At 34.5% G+C, this 20,833-nt stretch overlaps 1 protein-coding gene across 1 annotated transcript; it reads left to right on the top strand.

The window, feature by feature from the left end:
- Window positions 1-9,177: 9,177 nt before the first annotated feature.
- Window positions 9,178-13,533, top strand: LOC149383155 (uncharacterized). The gene is made up of 6 exons (XM_089627693.1): window positions 9,178-10,261; window positions 10,448-10,479; window positions 10,576-10,677; window positions 11,530-11,821; window positions 11,874-12,440; window positions 12,524-13,533. Exons 1-6 carry the CDS (start codon window positions 9,178-9,180, stop codon window positions 13,531-13,533), a joined length of 3,087 nt encoding a protein of 1,028 aa, XP_089483819.1.
- The last annotated feature ends 7,300 nt before the right edge of the window (window positions 13,534-20,833 follow it).

The following is a 20,833-nucleotide window of genomic DNA, read 5'->3' as shown; positions in this document are numbered from 1 at the left end:
CCCCCCAACGGGGTCGTCCCTTCGACATGACCGTCTTGCGACGTTGCTTCCCCTCGACGGGAGTAGTCTAACCGCCTGACGACGACGCCCCTTCCCAGACGAGGTCATCCTTTCGACATGATCGCCCGATGACGTCGTCCCCCTCGACGGGTTCGTCCTTTTGACAGGACCGCCAGGCGACGTCGTTCTCCCTAGACGGAGTCTTCCCTTCGACAAGACCGCACGACAATGTCGTCCATTCAGCAAGACCGCCTGGCAACGACGCCCCTTCCCTCGACGGGGTCGTCGATTCCACAAGTCCGACCGGCGACAGCGTCGGCGCCCCCTCCTCGATGGGGTTGTACATTCGGTAAGACCGCCTGGCGATGACGCCCCTCCCTCCGACAGGGTCGTTCATTTGATAGGACCACCCGACGATGGCGTCCCCCTCGGCGGGGTCGTCCTTGCGTCAGGACGACCTAGAGATGGCGCCTCCCCCTCGATGAAGTCGTCACTTCCACAGGTCTATCCGGCGACGTCGACCCCCTTTGATGGGGTCGCCATTTCGACAAGACCGCTCGGCGACGGCGCCCCCACTCGACGAAAACGTCCCTTCAACGGGATCGCCCTATGAGGTCGTCCCTCTCGACGGGGTCGTCCCTTCAATATGACCGCTTGGCAACGTCACCCCTCTTCGACGGGGTCGTCCCTTCGACTAGACCGTGTGGCGTACGTAACTCCCCCAACGACAGGATCGCCCCTTCAACATAACCGCCCTTCCTTTCTATTGGACCACCCGGCGACGGCGCCATTCCTCGACAGGATCGTCCCTTCGATAGGACTAGATCGTCCCCTCGACTGGAACGCTTGGTGAAAACAAAGAAGCATGGCAAGCCGGCCCAAGAAACAAAGTGAAAAGCTCAAAGACTTAGCCGAGAGGCTGAAAAGAGGGAGCGAGGCTCACCTTCACCCCTGCAAAGGCAACGTCCATTCCATCTCAACAAACCAAGCTCGCCTTCAAACCCGCAAAAGACATAGCTCATTCAATCTAAACAAACCAAGCTCGTCTTCACCCCCCACAAAAGGTAACGCCCATTCAATCTCAACAAACTAGGCTCGCCCTTACCTCGCAAAAGACAACACACATTCCATCTCAACAAACCAGGCTCGCCTCCTCCCCCGCAGACAGCAACCGTCGTTCCATCTTAGGAGGCTTTCCTTCACCCCCAGACTCAGAGGGAACCCCCTAGTAAATGAAAATTTTATCCCAACTCATCACATCACTATAAATATGCCGACTTCTTCATTTGGAGGTAAGTTTTTCAAAACTTTAAAAACTTCTGCCTCTCTCTCACCTAAGAGTCTCTCTCTCTAGAATTTATAAGAGAGAACAACGGCTCCCACAACATACCACAATTGGGTTAATGTTGAGCGTCGGAGTGCGCGCTATAGGAAACCTCTCCGCGCCCCTATAGTTCACGTTTCTCACTTTTTTAGGCAACGAGTCATCGGAAACCTCTTTCCGGTACAGCGGATGCTCCAAGTTTGGAAATATCTTCCCCGTTCGACCACAGGGTCCGGCCCTAGACCAAACTGCAAACCGGTTTAAAGGTTGATCTATTCTCAGCCATTAACATTTTGATGCTAGAAGGAAAGGACACGAGAAACAACCACGAGATCCCACCAACAAATCCACTTTTCCAGGACTTTGAAGGATCGGCCACCTTAGGTATTCCTACTGAGCATGTGGAAGCTCACCCCCCTTTTTATTTCATTTCCCCTCACAGGTGGTGTACAGTGTGACTTCCGTGACGAACAGTGAGAGAAGCTGATCTGTAGGCTCAAGCTCACTTGTTTGGCCTCATTGTACACGTGGTGAGTTATATGTGAATTGCTTGACCATTTTGACTGATCAAATATTTACACGCATAAATTAACTGCAATGCCATATCAAAATATTGATTATTTATCTAAACGTTATTTAAAACTTACAAAATATTGAAGATTTAAGTAAAATTTATAAAACGTTGGCTAATTAAAAATTTATGTAGTTTTACGTGGCTAATTTACTAATTATTTTATAAAAATATGAATAATTTAACGAAAAATTCCGACTTTGACACGGAAATGTGGGTTTACGTATTAAAAATTCAAATAAAACTCACCCAAGATAACTCTGATTCTACCAACAAATATATATATATATATATATATATATATATATATATATATATATATATATAGTTAAGACTCACAAATATACATATATTGTGGGCATTTAACATAGCCAACATTTTATATGTTTATGTTTATTACATTACTTTGATTTATAGTTTAATTTGGTTTTTCTTCATTGTTCTGGACCAGTATGAATCGGCAGCGACGGATGAGATTCATTTTTTTCGTCATCTTTGCGGCCGTATTGATCACTGCGATATACAAAAACAAAATCTTTTTAAAATGTAATGAATAGAAAATAAAGTACATATGTGAATTTTTTTCACTTTTATATTAAATCAAAATAAGAGTAATTATGCGTCATTCTAAGGCACGAGCCAAAGAGAGGGCTTTTGTATAATATTTAGTATATTTGTTCACATACAAAAACTTTTATGGAAAATTAAAAAAATAACATATTTAAAGAGCAATATTTTTTAAATAGCAGCTATTTTAAATTCTTTCAAAAATGGCATTTTTTTTAATTGTAAACACTTATTGAAATTATTTTCTTTATAAATAAAACTAATAAACATAGTTAAATATAGAGCTCAAAGCAGTAATAAACTTTTCTAAAAATATATGTAAACATAATTAAAAAAAAAATGTTTATAACTTCAAAATGCTATTTACGTTATTGACATTTTAGACACGTGATGAACGCACCATCTAATTTCCAAATTATGCACATACAAAAAAGTACAGTTTTTTTTAGGGGGAAGCTTAAACCCCTTTGATTATTAGTTTACTCAAATTATGTTGATTAGCAATTTTTGAGATGAATGCCTCAATTCCTGCTGACCCTATAATCGACTTCGATTACAGAGTATCAAAATCAAAGATGATGTTTCTAGTAATTATATATACATAGAACTGAAAACTAACAATATAGTGCAAAATGAAGATAAACTTTAAATTGTTCACGTATGTAGGTTTGTAGTACTTACTAGCCAGCAAAAGATGAATGAAATAGAAGAACAACGTACATGAAGCTGAAAAGAAACCAAAATAGTCTCATATCTTCCTCTCTCTGGAAATCACAATAGAAATTTTGTCTGAAACTAGATCTATATTATTGATTAAACTCAACGCATTGTTTCTTTAATATATGGTATAAAAAAATTGGATCAAGTTTTACATGTGTCCCATTAGTAAGCTTTGTGAAAGTCTTCACATAATGTGATTGGTGCGGCGATTTAATAATAGTTTGTTTGAGCAACATATGATTATTTTAAAGTTTTGAGCAAATAGAAAATATAATTATTTTAAACTAAACCTTACACATCTAAAAAAAAAAGTCGTTGAAGAAATTTCTATTAACGTGTTATTTTTTATAACATTCAAGGACACATGGCGTGAACAAACTTGATCACATGTCTTATTTCGAAAAGTCACTTTTTTAGACCTCGAAAGAACCTTGACATCCGAGAGTTTCGGATGGTTTCAAATCGTTACAAAGGGTGAGTAATCAACTCTTTTATAGACGAGAGAGAGTATTTTGGGCCTTAAACCCGAAACGTCCATCAATTCGCGATTCTAAGGAGAGATTCGAGAGTGGTGGTGGAATCCGCTCGTTTAGAAGTCAGAGAAAGGGAGAACACTTTGCAGGCATTAGGTTTAAATATCCTTCGATCTTTGATTCTTATAAAAGATTTGAGTGTGAGATATTCTCAATATTAAGTGAAGAACATGATAATTAGATTTCTCAAGTTCTTGAACACTATTAGATATGAAATATAATTTAGCTTGATTTTAGCAATTATTTTGTAAAAAAAAAAATGTTTGAGAGAGAGAAAATTCAATTCTACTATTATATATAAAAAGCAAGTAGATTATTCCTCTTTTTGTTTTGAGATAAGAGAGATGATAAGAGTTGAATGCTTTTTCTCTTTCTTTTCTTTTTGGTGTGATGTTGTATGAGTGGAATGGCTTTTTTCTCTCTTTTTTTTTTAATCTCAAATGTGGTTTTATGAGAGAAAATAAAGTAGAAAATTTGGCATTAGTCTGCCTCGAAAGAGAATGAAATTACTCTCAAAATGGTGAAGTGATGGTATATTAATATTTATTGGATTTTGGAGTTATCTATATGGGTTAGTGGGCCTGGATCAAAATTAACCCACGAAAAATGGAGTTGGACTAGCAAAATTGGACCCGTGGGCGAATAGAAACCCATGTTGGGCGAGAAATCAAGGTAAATGGGCGAGTGGGCTTTGTAAGAAACCACGTGCATCGGTGAAAATCTTGGCGGGCGAGTGGAGCGCGTGGGAAGTCTGGGCAGCTTGGCTTTTGGGCCCGTTGTTTTGGGCTTTGGAAATCTGGCCCAACAATTCCTATAAACGAAGGGCAACACCACACTATATATGTGTGAGATCATAAGAGGGTATAGGAAAACACATCATTGCTCTTGGACTCTTATTTTACATGCTTGTACTAATTACGTTAACAGTATTGGTTTTCAGTTAATCTTTGTTGAGTTATACAGCCTGTTTAGCACACCATTAATAGGCCATTATCATTTAAATTAACAAATTAAATGAATTTGTGTGTTTTTTTTAGCAAAAACTTAGAAAACATTAAACTCATTTAAAAGGGTGTTTAAATGGCAATTTTTCCATTTTAATTCTACTATATAGGTGAATTAAACTCAATAAAATTTTCCACCATTTAGTATATTAGTTATTATGTATTAATGTTTTTCAAATATATTATTTAATTATGTATCTAATAATATAAATAAAAAATCAATATACTAATATTACATGAGCTTCAAATTAAGTTATATTTTTATAATTATAATTTATAACTGATTTATTTTTATTGAACAAAATATTATAAATTGTCATAAGAAATAAATTATCAATAATATAAAAATAATAATTATTTGTTTTATATAATATTATATTATTGAGAATCATTGAGTATATTAAAAAATGAATAAAACATATTAAATATTTATCTATAAATCACATATAATAAGTTAGATTAAAATACTTAACTTCATATTAACCAACATTTGATGATACTTTCACAGTTAAACTAATATTAATGTAATTAGTGATTTTTAAATAATATAATAAAATAAGATATAACAATTAAATGACTTCGTATATTTTTATTATAATAATACTAATTCATTTCAATTAATAATAGGGTAGTGTAGCTAAATAACTAAAATACATTGTACTCGACCTTTATGAAAGATTTTAAAAAATACCCATGAATCAAAATCAACTACATAAAATGTACGAGTATACTATTTCACACGCTGCTTTATTTAAACGGAAAAAATAAAAAAAATTATAATAAATATCATTTGTACATATTTTGCACTTTTTATTTGACATTAAACCTAATTTATTTAAATTGATTTGTATAACTTTGTTTAGTTTTGTTCATTGCTTTTAATTTGCACTTAAAACTTGTGTGGAAAACAAAATTAAAATGAATAATTGATTATCAAATATACGTGTATAAATTTGGGTAAAATAAAAATAACTAAGAAAAGTTGGGTATTTCACAATTTATAAATCTTAAGTGGCTTAATAAGTGTAATTTTTTTCAATAACATGAGTTTTAATTTTTACGTCACTGACATCATATACTGTTTGAATGATGATAACTGAACGCTAATTTATCAGTTTTTCGTTTGAATGATTTATTTCTTACGTAACTTCCCGAACGACATTTCAAATGACCAGTTTGAATGTCCAATTTATAATAGAACAGTTCGTATGAGATGGGCAGTTCAAATGATGTGCCAAACAGACACATAGTCATTTAACTCATTTTTTTATCATCTATGATGAGAACAACGTCAAATTCCATGTGGCTTTTCCTCATATAAGTGAAACATTTAACATATGATTTATACTAATTAAAGCTCTTACAACATATTCATTAATTTTTTTTTTACAAGCGTGGGTTTTAATCCCTAAATATTTCCAAATTCAGTTCAAGAGAAATAAAATAAAATCTTATAAATAGGTAGTGGTAGTTCGATTGTAGTTTTACGTGTGTATGTAAGTTATTGTTTGTTTGGATATTTTTTGGCATAGGTATGTTTGGAAAAACAAATTGTAATAGGGTTGGTCAAGCCAAAGCATCAAAAAGTTGTTCAAGCAACTTAAAACTGCAGCGTACTTGTGTATTTTCCGCCTGCGCGAAGTAAAAGAGGTAACTACACATTTTGTTTAGTTTTCTATTTTCATGGTATATAAGATCAAATTTGAAAAGTCCAACTTTACGAATTGTTCGCGAGAGATTAGTAAAGTCGATCATATAAAATCCACATAGGGTTTATTTGAGTGCCTTCCACTTTTCTATTTGGTAATTAACATCGCCTTAGCTCTGAGTTTGTCTCTCTATTCTGGAGATTTTCATCGATAACAAACTCTGAGCAACGCATAGATTTTGTACCATCGTACTAAATGTGAGAATGTGTTTTGTAGTTTGACGTGATGAGGGAGTTTCAAACCTAAGAGGAGCTTATGTTTGCAAAGAATTCAGAAGGTGTCAAAGACGAAGGTGTTTACGGATGGGAACTTATTCAGACTTAATATTCATGTACATTTGACGATTGATAGTGGATTGTTATTCACCCGGACATATCAATCCCTCTGAGTAGGTGGTTTTCACCGAACATGATTATCAATATTGTGTCTTTTATTGCTTTCGTTTATATGTATGTTTGATTGATCGCTAAAATTAGTAATCCTACTAAAATAAATCAATTATTCAGCAAGTAATCACAAAAATTTAGTTGAATAAGTAATTTCATTGTTGATAAGGATACAAATTCAAAAATGTAACGTTTACATCATACCTCTTATTTAATAACTACCAAGAGAGTTACTAACATTATTGCTAATTTCAAATATAACCCTTCATATAATTTAAATTTAATACTTATAAAATTCACAAAATAATATCATATCAAATATGTCTTTTAAATCATAGGACCGCAATAGTTCGAATCTATCCATTAGTCTTCGTGAGTATTTTGAAAAAGACTCGTGTATGTTAGAATAGTAATGTGCTTTTTGTTCTTGATTAGAAACATGCACAAAATGAACGTTTACTTGTATTTAATGGTGGATCATCTCGATTTAAATCTATATTATGTCTTGTATTTAGATATTATTCTCCCGTATTTTTTTTAGTGTTTCACCTAACTCTAATGAAACTTTGTGCAATTTTTTTTAAAAAAAAAGATACGTTCAAAAATAACTTATAGTGACATTGATGCTTCTGGTATACGCTTTTAAAGTTGGAGTTACTTATTTTCAGTTTGTCTACAGGATAAACCGAGAATATTAAATATAGTCAACTATAAAAATGATGCTTGGAGTCTCGACTAAGAGCTTGTGTTAAATTATACAAACAAAGATAATGATGCTTTTGTAAAAAAGAATTTGATGATTGGAGTAATTTTGGGTCTGACACGTGAAACTATATGTCGTAAATTATTGGAAGAAAATTTGATATTGTGAATTTTAGTCGTATAAGAAAGAAAAAAAAAAGGATATAACCCACTTAGCTACTTCATTCGTAGTCCATAACATGTGAATAGCTTTGAAATTTCACATAAATGTACGAAATGTCCAAGTTCATAGAGGAATACATTTTGGGGTCCCAAATCGTCGCAGTTAGAAGTGTATAGAAATATACATTTTATTATAAACGATCAATAATGAACGAATGTGATTATTAATCACACAAAATTCTTGGCCATAATTCAGCTTCTTCTTTTTTCTGCAAATTCAACTGAAGTTCTAACAAAAATTTCTTACATTATTGACAATGATACCCAAAATTGGACTAGCAAATATACATTTTAAATGACATATCTAGCAATTTAAAAAAAAATAAAAAAAATCAAACCTTAAATCACAAATCGAAGATATTCAAACAAAAATCCTTTTTTCATAACAAATTACAAGAACTATCATTTACCACTTAAAATTATAAAAAGAACAAAAGTTGAAGAAACAATTCAGTCAGCATATTCATGAAAGTAAAAATATCGGAATTTCACCGAATGTAGTAATGCATTAAAAATAGCTTACATTTCATCCGCGTTTGACAAAAAAAAAATCCGTTGAGTCAAATAAAGGCTACAACTTATTACCATATACATCATCCTATATTATTTTGTTCATATAAATCATAGTTTAATTGGACATTTTTTATGGGCTTCGGCTTAGGGCATCTCGGCGAAGGAGGCAATCGTATTTGTTTCATGTAAATATCTCCCACGCCATAGCTCGTAAGTAAGCAAAGTACAATTACACACACATGTATAAATATATAAGAGTCATTAATCTTGTAGCAAACTACTCAACTTCAATCACATAATATTGAACTCGGTGTTTTCAATAAGGAAAGACTTGAAAATGAACAACAATGTGCAAAACCTTATTCAATAACAACATTGTGTAAAAGAGTATTCGATAAATTTAAATAACTTGAAAATGAACAATATGTAGGTTGGTTCGTAGTTGTAGTAGTGCTTACCGGGCAGCAAAAGATGAATGAACCTGAAGAACAACGAACATCAAGCCAAAAAGAAACCAAAATAGTTTCATCTCTCTAATTGTTGAGACTTGAAGTTTTTAGGTGTTTCCAGGATTACTTAGTCTCTAAGTAATCGTTCTTTGTTTAAGCGAGTTGTGTTTAACTCAGTCTTTTTTGTTTATTGTTTTACCTTTTTTTCCTTGCTTTGGTTTTATAAGTAAGGCTAATCTGGTCTTTTGTTGTTGACCGGTATTAGTTAAATACTGTTTCATTGTATCAGAATCCTTCAATCAATTTTATTCTCAGTTTTCTTTTTTCCCAATTTCGTCTTCTTCATTTCATATCTCTCTGAAGCTAAGACGTAAAATGGTATCAGAGCAAATCTCGCTTCTCGTCTGATCTTAGCTTATCTCCGGCGAACCTTTCTCTCCTCAATCTCATCCTTGTTTCCTCGTCGATATTTTGTCAATGGCGAGCCATGGAAATTCAAGAGAAGATGAAACAGCCACATCGATCACTCAACGCAAATCAGCCACTGACGAAACCCTAGATCCGTTCTATCTTCATCACTCCGACTCCACTGGTATGATTCTTGTCACACAACTCATGAATGGAGACAATTATCCAACCTGGAGCCATTCGATGAGAATCGCTCTCGAAGTCAAGAACAAGATGGGTGTCGTTGACGAATCTATCGAGAAACCTACTGGAGATGATCTCAATCGCCTTGCATCATGGAAAAGGAACAACAACATTGTGATGGCATGGATTCTCAATTCCTACACGAAAGAAAATGCCTCGAGCGTCATCTACACTCAAACTGCGAGGGAGATTTGGAAGGATCTGGAAGAGAGGTTTGCGCAGAGCAGCGCACCAAGAATCTTCCAGTTCAGGCGTGAAATCATGAATCTGGTTAAAGATCAATCCTCTGTTGGCATCTACTACACAAAGCTGAAGACTCTTTGGGAAGAATTGCATAATTTTCAACCTCAGTGCACATGTACTTGTGGAGGATCAAAGAATCTGATTGACTTCATCCATAGTGAGTACACCATGAAGTTCCTCATGGGACTCAACGAAAGTTACACCACTGTCCGTGGTCAAGTCCTCCTGATGGATCATTTGCCTTCTATCAATAAAGTGTTTGCCATGGTAACACAAGAAGAGAAGCAAAGATCCCTCAGCTCGGAGGCAATCGCAGCCCAAGATTCCTCAACCTCTCTTGCAATGAATGTTCGGGATGATCAAAAGAAGAATAACAAGAAGGACCACCCTGTTTGTACTCACTACAAGATAGTTGGTCATACAGTGGATAAATGCTACAAGCTACATGGTTATCCACCTGGCTACAAGACAAGGTTCACTGGAAAAGCCAACGCTGCTGAAGGATCAACAACTAATCCAAATGGCAATCACGATTCAAGCAGCTTCAATCAAGCCAATCTCTCTCCGGATCAGATTCACCAGCTGATCAACATGCTCTCTAATCAGCTCACCTCTTCTACTTCATCCAGCAAATCAGGCGACATCAATATGACCACCTTCAACACAGGTTCTTGGTGTTATAAAAGTTCTTTATCAAGATCAAATTTTATTTGGATTCTAGACTCAGGTGCTACCAAACATATATGTGCACATAAATGTCTTTTTCAAAGTCTTAAGCCCTTACACAATTCCACTGTCACCTTACCAAACGACACGGTAATACCTGTTCATAATTGTAGTGATATCAATCTAGGCAATGATCTAGTCCTCGAGGATGTTCTCATGGTTCTTGGTTTCAAATTCAACCTTATTTCAGTCCATTATTTGACCTTAAACCCATCTATTGTTATCACTTTCTCAAATGATGGCTTTTTGATACAGGATACCAAGGGCTTGAAGACGATTGGCAAGGGTGATAAGAGGCAAGATCTATACGTGCTGAATGAAGAGCCCAACTATACAGTCAACAACCTAACTGCTCAAGTTTGGCACAATAGATTAGGCCACTTATCTTTTAAGAGATTAGAGTCTCTTAAACCCAAGTAGCTTATCTTTCTTGCAATAAATCTTTACCCTGCTCTATCTGTCCTTTAGCTAAGCAACATAGGTTGCCTTTTGTCTCTAATAACCATGTCTCTCATAATGTCTTTGACCTTATTCACTGTGACATTTGGGGACCTTACTCTGTTATATCTCATTCTGGTTACAAATTCTTCTTGACTCTTGTGGACGATCATAGTCGTTTTTGTTGGATTTACCTAATGAGAAATAAGTCTAATGTTCTTTCTCTTATACCTCGTTTTTGTGCTTATGTCTCTAACCAATTCTCAGTCACTATGAAGCAATTCAGATCTGATAATGCCAAGGAACTTGTTTTTGCTGATTTTTTTTCAAAACTTGGAATTGTGCACCAATATTCTTGTGTTGAGACTCCACAACAAAATTCAGTAGTGGAGAGGAAACATCAACACCTTCTCAATGTTGCACGTTCCCTTTATTTTCAGTCTCAAATTCCTATTGCTTACTGGACTGAATGTGTCTTGACTGCTATTTACTTGATCAATCGTACTTCGAGTCCTCTTCTTTATCATAAATGCCCCTATGAAATTCTTTATGGCAAAGAGGTTGACTACAATTTTCTACGTGTCTTTGGTTGCTTGACTTTTGCTTCTACTCTACATGTTCACAGGAGTAAGTTTCAACCTCGTGCACGTAAATGTGCTTTTATTGGTTACCCTCCAAGAGTGAAAGGATACAAGTTATTAGACTTGACCACTAGAGAGATTTTCATCTCTCGTGATGCTGTTTTTCATGAGCAAAATTTTTACATTTCAGGTGATCATTACAAGTCAAACTCATGTTGATCCTTTCCCTGATATAGTCATTGCAAGCACTAACATCATTCCTACAGATCACCTTGAAGACACTCTTCCAGAAGCACAACAACTTGTGGACACAACCTCTAATCAGGGCAATCTGAGCTCATCACCACAGACACATGCCAATGATGAGACCTTACATCACACGACAACCTTGCCTGCTGAGTCATCCAGATGCTCAACGAGGTCAAGAATGCCACCAACTCGTCTCAGGGATTACCATTGCAATCTTCTGCACATGTGTCCAGGTGTACACCTTCCATCCCCTTATCTATTGTCTCATGTTCTATCCTATGACAGTTTTTCAAACAAGTTTCAGTCTTATGTTTTATCCGTCATTGATCATTATGAGCCTCAATTCTACCATCAAGCTTGCGAACACCCAAACTGGGTGCAAGCATGAGGAATTGAAAGCCATGGATGATAACAAAACCTGGTCAATTGTGCATTTACCATCAGACAAAAAGGCAATTGGTTGTAGGTGGATATACACCAACAAATTTATATCTGATGGTACTCTAGCGAGGCATAAGGCACGCTTAGTGGCCAAAGGCTACAATCAGAAAGAATGGATAGACTTCATTGACACTTTCTCCCCAGTTGCAAAACTGGTCACTTTTAAGACTCTTCTTGCCTTAGCTGCTTCTCAATCTTGGTTTCTCAACCAGCTTGATATCAACAATGCTTTTTTGAACGGAGACCTTTTTGAAGAAGTTTATATGGATCTACCTCTAGGGTATTTGATTCAGGGGGAGCAATCAACTGATGGGATCAAGCGTGTGTGCAAACTGCACAAATCCATTTATGGCCTTAAACAGGCTTCTAGACAATGGAATATCACTTTTACTAATGCTATTGTATCTGCAGGTTTTACACAATCAAAGTGTGATTATTCCTTGTTCACTCGTGGGAGCGTGGAACTTCTTTCATTGCAGTTCTTCTTTATGTAGATGATATCATCCTTGCTAGTCCTACTGGTTCTTTAATTACTAGTGTCAAAGATTTTTTGCAATCTCAGTTTAAGTTGAAAGATCTTGGTCCCTTGAAATACTTCCTTGGTCTTGAGATTGCTAGGTCTGCAAACGGTATTGTTCTCAATCAGAGACAATACGCTTTACAGTTGCTTAAGGATTATGGTTTTTTAGATTCTAAACCCATGTCTACTCCCATGAATCCGAGACATAGTCTGAATTCTTCTGATGGTGTTCTCTTACTTGATCCCACACATTATACAAGTCTTATTGGCAGACTGTTATACTTGACTATATCTCGACCAGACATTACATATTCTGTAAATGCTTTAAGCCAATTTTTACAAGCTCCACGTGATCTTCATTTACAGGCGGCACATCACCTACTCCGGTATATAAAGAGATCTCCTGGATTGGGACTTTTCTATCCTTCTTCATCCTCCACTCAGCTTAAGGGATTCTCTGATGCGGATTGGGCTACATGCAGTGATACAAGACGATCTGTGACAGGCTTTTGTGTGTTTTTAGGCGATGCCCTCATTTCGTGGAAGTCAAAGAAGCAGACCACAGTTTCGAGGTCTTCAGCGGAGTCAGAATACAGAGCTCTTGGTACGACCACAAGTGAACTCTTATGGCTCAAACAGCTTCTACTTGACCTGAGGATTGCATCGACTAGTCCGAATGTATTGTTTCGTGATAATCAAGCTGCTTCACACATCGCCTCAAATCATGCCTTCCATGAACGAACAAAACATATCGAGATTGATTTGTATTTTGTTCGTGAGCATTTACAGCGCGGTGACTTGAAGTTGCTTCCAGTTCGGACTCACCACCAGTTGGAAGATGTTTTTACTAAACCTCTACCAGCGCCAAGCCTAAATTCTATCATGTCCAAGCTGTTCCTCAAGGACCTTTTTCGTCCACCTAGAGAGGGAGTGTTGAGACTTGAAGTTTTTAGGTGTTTCCAGGATTACTTAGTCTCTAAGTAATCGTTCTTTGTTTAAGCGAGTTGTGTTTAACTCGGTCTTTTTTGTTTATTGTTTTACCTTTTTGTCCTTGCTTTGGTTTTATAAGTAAGGCTAATCTGGTCTTTTGTTGTTGACCGGTATTAGTTAAATACGGTTTCATTGTATCAGAATCATTCAATCAATTTTATTCTCAGTTTTCTTTTTTCCAAATTTTGTCTTCTTCATTTCTTATCTCTCTGAAGCTAAGATGTAAAACTAATCTCTACGACCCTGGACCCGATTGCAATAGAAATTTAGTTTGAAACCATATTTATATAAGGCCTATTGTTGAATAAACCTAAAGTATTTTTTTGAAATGTGGTATAAAATGATTGGACAAGGTTTATATATATATATATATATATTAGGATTTGTGAAAGTCTTCCTGATGTTGTTGGTGTGGCGACTTAAAAAAAAGTTTTTCTTTGAGCAATAACTTACTCGAATTTCAAATGTTTTATCTAAGATTTATCAAATATTGGCGCTATTTAACAATATCAAATATTTAAATTAGCTATTTTCTTAATTTTCTATTGATTAAATGGTACATATATATCCCCTTCGCTTATTTTAGTTGACTTTTACATTGAATTTAACAAAATGACAAAAACAGCCTTGACTAAAGAAATGAAAAAATAAATAAATAATAATTCAATCACATGTTCTTCTCCTCTTTAATCTTCTTCCTTCTTTCATCTTCTTATCTCTTCTTAACCATATACAAAACTCTTTTCACTTAACTTATGGACAAGTCTTTAACTATTTCATTTTTTTTTCCTTTTCTTGAGATAATCACTTATGCTAAGGACAAGCTATTTCATTTTTTCCTATACTTGTGGTGGTGTTTTTAAGGGACATGCATATGTTTACTTCATAAAACTATGCCAAAGGCTTAGAGCTCTCTTTATCCAAAGTAAATTGTTTGGCTCTCCATAGTTGAAATCTAGCTCTATCACGTTCGGGCGTGAAGAACGGGACCTAAATATTTCTGCCGTAAAAATATCAACATCTGCACCATTAACAAAATTGAAAATTGAAAAGAAAAATATATAAAATTACTAATTCTCAATTGTTTTTAATTTGCTGGTTCGTTTTTAGTTTGGGCAACACGGTACCAAGGGTGTTTTCATCATCTTGTTAAAATTCCCTGTAACAATCACTGAAACTATTCATAAGGGGGTAATTTTTTCACAGCTTATCAAACACAAAAGCCAAATTGACACAAAATTGAAAACAAGAGGGAGATATGTGAAAGACATCAAAACACAAGGTAACGATGAACCATTTCAAGAAATCTCAGGGAGTACTTACCCGAACAAAAAATTGTTATTTGTAATAACCCAACTACACGCCTAATCAGCTAACTCTAAACCTCCCTCGCCTCGCCTCACCTCGTGCCACATCAGCAGTCTTTCTGTCCGAGGAGAGAAAGAAAACATATGAAACACACAAATATACATTTATACAAACGAAACAAAGAATGTTTTTCTTACCCCTCGCTTGCGACGTGGCAGCGCCTCCGTGGAGAATCCGACGATCAACAATGTCGGCCAAGAGAAGGAGCGGGATCTTGATCTCCCAAGACTCCGTGATGGTCGAATCCACTGCGGCTCGGACCATCGTCAACCTGTGGACTACATTGTAGCCTTCGTAGACGAGCCACGATGTGTGAAAGTGATCTGAGTCTGAGCCTGCTTTGACCACTTCCGCGTAGGAAGTAGTTGAGAATTTTTCTTTCAGAAGTTGATTCCTCGGTCGAGACGAACTCAAAATTAATCGTTCCGAGATCTTTCACATCACTTTATATATATTCTTATTAATTTAAATAAATTTGTTAGACCATTTCTCGAGATTCATTTGCAACAAATGAAATTTGTTTCTCGAAACTCTTTATTATTTCCGAATTTACAATACAAGTAATACAAAAGCATGTACTTTATATATATATATATATATATATATATATATATATATATATCTCTCTCTCTCTCTCTCTCTCTTCTTGATGTTCATGGATTGGAACGTGAACGCCTCTTAGGAGCCGGAGGAGATTGTTTGGACGGTCATCTTCGGCCCCACCGGGAGAATTAAGGACTTCCATGTTCCGACTGTCAAACTCCGTGAAATTATCATACATGAAATATCGTGTGTATATATACACACATATATGTGTGTGTGTGTGTGTGTGTGTGTGTGTATGAATCTTAAAAGCGCATGTGTGTATATATATATACACTTACCCGCGGATGGCGATTGAAGAATAGAATAGAAGGTTGAAGGAGATCATCAATGTTATAAGAAACCAAAGTAGTCTGATCATCTCGTTTTTCCTTTCAGATCTAATATTGGAGAGAGTTGACCAATACTCAACACAGCATAAGTAAACTTGGCCATATAATATAGAGGTGGAATCTTTTAATAACTAATGTCATTGCCAATATACTTAATTAACATCTCCTTTAATGTGGGGTATGCTATTTTTTTTAACAATATCAAAAAGGGAATAGAAAAACACAACGTTTGCCAATTTGTGAGACTTGACTTGAGACTTTTCTAGGTCATTAAGAATTGAGTTTGACTTTGAACTTTGAAGTAACTAACGAAATTTTATTAAAACGATGTACGAACATAAATTGAAAAATACTTCTTTAATTTGTAATGCTATAAAGAAAGCGTGTTTTATTTAGAGGCGAACTTAAAACTAAACAAAAAAGGATCAAATTTATAGACTATTTCTATGATTTGTATTATAAACAAAGAAAATACACACATCCTCCTATTGATATTATATAGGGATGATAATTTAGTCTGGACACGAAACACGAAACGGTTACTACACAATTTAAAGCGGATTTGAATCTCAATAAATAGTCGATTCTTAATATAGTCGAACACGCTAACACGAATAAATAATTAGTCAAAACAACACGATTACGGTAACACGATTAAAATCCGATTAACACGATTATTGAATAGTCGACACGAAACACGATTACGACCCGCACGAATATGACCCAATTAATAGATGACGAGTAATAGCACGATTACGACCCAGTTAAACACGATTAATATTATATATGTAAAATTAAAAATTTATAACTATAAACATAAAATCAATATTCGATCAATTAGTTGTTTTCAATTACTGATTTAACTAGTATGTCTAATGGGTGTTCTCATAATCACAATTTATAATCACAATAACAATAGTCTCGTGATAACATATCGTATTCCATTTTATTTTATTTCAATTAAATTCAATTTATATCGAACAATTACAATTCACATACACAATAACAATAATCTCATAATAACGTTTTGTATTCAATTTTATTTTATTTCATTTCAATTCATATCGAACAATCACAATTCACAATAACAATAATCTCGTAATAACATATCATATTCAATTTTATTTTATTTCAATTCATATCGAACAATAACAATTCACATTTCATAATCACAATAACAATAGTCTAGCTAATAATAATGTACCATATTGAATTTTATTTTATTTCAAATCAATTCAATTCATATCGAACAATCACAATTCACAATCACAATATCAATAGTCTAATAATAACATATCATATTCAATTTTATTTGATTTCAATTCAATTCATATCGAACAATCACAATTCACAATTACAATATCAATAGTCTAATAATAACGTATCATATTCAATTTTATTAAATTTCAATTAAATTCAATTCAATTCATGTCGAACAATCACAATTCACAATCACAATAACAATAGTCTCATAATAACATACCATATTCAATTTTATTTTATTTCGATTCAATCCATATCGAACAATCACAATTCACAATTCACATACACAATAACAATAGTCTCATAATAACGTTTCGTATTCAAATTTATTTTATTTCAATTCAATTTTATTCAATTAAATATCGAACAATCACAATCAGAATTCAAATTATCCTAAAAAATTATTAATTCATTTTACCTTACCGATGTTATTTTTTATGTAATTAACAAACTATTAATATTTCATATAATTATAAACTTCTATTATTATTTCATGTAACTATGAATTTTTAGATTAATATTAAAATATTGTATCCCTCCATAACACTCCCTCATTTTTTTCAATGAAATTTCAATCTAATATTTTAATTTTGTTTTACCTCTTTCCCTCTCTTTTCCAATTGATATTTGGCTAATTTTTTGTTTGAAAAAAAAAATAAACAAATAAGTCTGAGCATTTAAAAAAGTACAACACGTCATTGTCGTTAAAAGTCATTGTCATTATACATTGCAACTTGCAACAGAGTTTGAAATAGGGAAAGAAAGAAAATTAGGGATATCAATATCACCGATTTAGGAGAGACGATTACAGAGACTTAAAAAAAATAGAGATAAGTTGTAACAGACAGAAAGATCAGGTCGTTTGCAATGATCACTGAAGGGCCTAGCTTTGCGGGGTTTGTTGTTCGCAACGCGAGTTGCTAGGCTTTCGTCACATGTGGTGAGAGCAAACGAGTCTGAGCTCGGAATGGAGTTCGCATTGGGTTGACTTCCTCCAAACATGATTTTCCTTCTACTTTCTTTATGTCTGACCGCGGAGAGATGGTAGTGGTTTCGTACTGATAATTCATCCTCTAACCTCGTCGAGGTCCTTGTTGAGTCCGGATAAGAGCTTGAATACCGTTTGGTATCCACGATCATGCGGTAGAGCTTTGCGTTCTCATGGCAGATCTATTGGTGATGTTCGTAGAGATCGATCTTCTGCCATAGATGTGTGAGTGAACTGAAGAAATGAGTAACATACATCTCTCCTTGACGTAGGTCGTGGAGATTATTCTCAGTTTCAAACAGCTCGGACACTCTTCTGAATTGGAGAATATTTCTCCAGCACCTTGCTAGATTTTTGCCGTTGTGGAGTAAAGAAGGAAGGTTTCCTCGATTTCAGGGTTCATGGAGTTTATGAGCCAAGACATCACCATGTTATTTTCAGTCTTCCAACTTTTGAAAGCCGGATCTTCACACTTCAGAGCTATAGCCACGCCGGTGAGATAGTCGTCCTTACTTCGCCCAGAGATGAACATGAGCACAGATTGTGACCACTGAAAAAAATTGTGGTCATTGAGTTTGTGACTCGTGGGGAGAATTGATCGGAACTTGACTGAGTGGGCATGGTTTGAGTAGTGATCGAAGTGGTGTTAAGGGGAAATGAGTTTTCGAATGAGTTCATGGTGTTTGAATTTCTGGGCTCTAATACCATGTAGAAATTTAGAGAGGAAAAGATTAAGAAATATTTTCTACTTGTGCATTGGAAGAATAAAGACAATCTAGGAAATATACAAATATGGGAAATAGGAAATACAACTTTCAATGAGATAGTGCAACTTCCAAGAGATAGTGCAACTTCCAAGAACTTGTGTTTTCAACACTATGTAAGCTAATACAATAGAAGGGTTTTTGTGTTTTGAGTAGCTTCAAAGGTGAGACACAAACATAGCCTAGTCAACCATTATCCCATAATTTGGACTATTTCTATTATATGTATTATAAACACTGGGAATACACACGTACTCCTATTGATATTGTACAATTCTCTAGTTTTGTACATGGTCTTACTAATTCATCATTTCTTATCGTCTTGATGAGAACACTGTCAAATGCGTTGTTTTCCTAATGACTTGATGGGTCATTTAAAATACAATTTCTACTAATTTAAGCTACTACACATATTTATTATTTTTATAAGCATATGCTTAAATCTCTTATAATCATTCTCAAATTCAAATCAAGAGAAATAAGACCAAAACCTTAATAGAAAAAGTGATACTAGGCCCATAATATTGAATTAACAACCTAAATAGGCGGCAGTAGCTCAATTGTAATTTGACTTGGGTGTGTAAGTTCTTGTTGATAAGGATACAGTAATATAATCATTAGATAATTACTAATAATTATTGTTAATTTCAAATTTTGTTTTACATCAAATAAAAATTAGAACTCATCATACCAAATACTTTCCTAAGTTACAAAGTTTCAATAAATAGGAAAATATTAGTACTTATGAATTATGATACTATCAAAATCTGAGTCCCAAAACGATAATAAGAACGGTAACAATATTTCGATATTTGGTTTCAATTACAAGATTCACATTCAAAGCAATTTAAAGTGACATTAATGCTTTGGTATACGCTCTTATAAAAGTTATAAAAGTTGGAGTTCGCTAGATATATAGCGTTATAAATATAATAATAATGTTATATAGCCAATTTTTCGTTAATTGTAATAATAATGTTACTTATCACTAACAAAGATTGGCTATTTATCCATTCACAAACTTTTGATAAACTTTGGATGGATTAGTTACTTCGAAATTTAATATAAAATATACTTAAAATAATTGTTGTACAAATTCAGAATAAGAAATTAGAGTACATGTGGACCATTTCGATATGCCAAAATTTAACCAAATTTTGTACAAATATAGAAGGTAGAATTTGAAAATTACCTAAAATCAAGACGATTAGGAATACATGTACTAGTTTTACATGTGAAAAAAAAAAAGTAAATTATTTTGAAACGAAAAGACCAAATCACTTTAAACTACACATATATAAAGTATAATTTTTTAATTATTTTATTTTATAAAATACTCAACGGTGTCACCGTATTTGAGTTAATTTCTGATTGGCAAACTGGTAACGGAATTACAATATCTGGAAAGGTTGTAATAAGACCCGACTTTTGTACGCGTCAGATTTTGAAAGCCCTCTGCAATGCTTTTTTTTTCATTTGATTATCAGGTTGTTCTTCTACAGCCATTCTCGTGATAAAGAGTTGTGTTATAACTTATAACCTGAAGAGTATGTTATATCAATGATTGGTTGTTGAGCTCTGTGAACTTATTTCCCTGCCAGTTGATTTACACAGAAGCTTCATATGTGTGAATCACACCAATGATTAATGAAGTTATAAGTAACTCAGAATATCATTCAGAAACTGACTCTCAAATCCTCTCTTTTTAAGGAAGAGAAGAAAGAAAGCATAAAAAATATACAAGAGCCAAGCCAGCTCACTAAACAACTATGAAAACGGATTAAAAACATAGAATTGCATAACATCGCATGAGCTCATTTAAAATCTGTTTTTATTTTTATTTTCTGTGGATAGAGAAATATGAAGAGTGTAATAATATTAATAACTACCTACCTTATCTGAAACCAAAAATGGGAGTTATGTTTCTATTGGGTAACTACAATAACTATTTACCACACAGACAAGAACAGAAAATC

The sequence above is a fragment of the Urtica dioica genome, chromosome 10, assembly GCF_054948205.1.
Source record: "Urtica dioica subsp. dioica isolate 48M chromosome 10, U.dioica_male_clone48M_v1_H2, whole genome shotgun sequence".
Classification (NCBI taxonomy): domain Eukaryota; kingdom Viridiplantae; phylum Streptophyta; class Magnoliopsida; order Rosales; family Urticaceae; genus Urtica; species Urtica dioica.
This window is presented reverse-complemented; position numbering and strand designations above follow the sequence as displayed.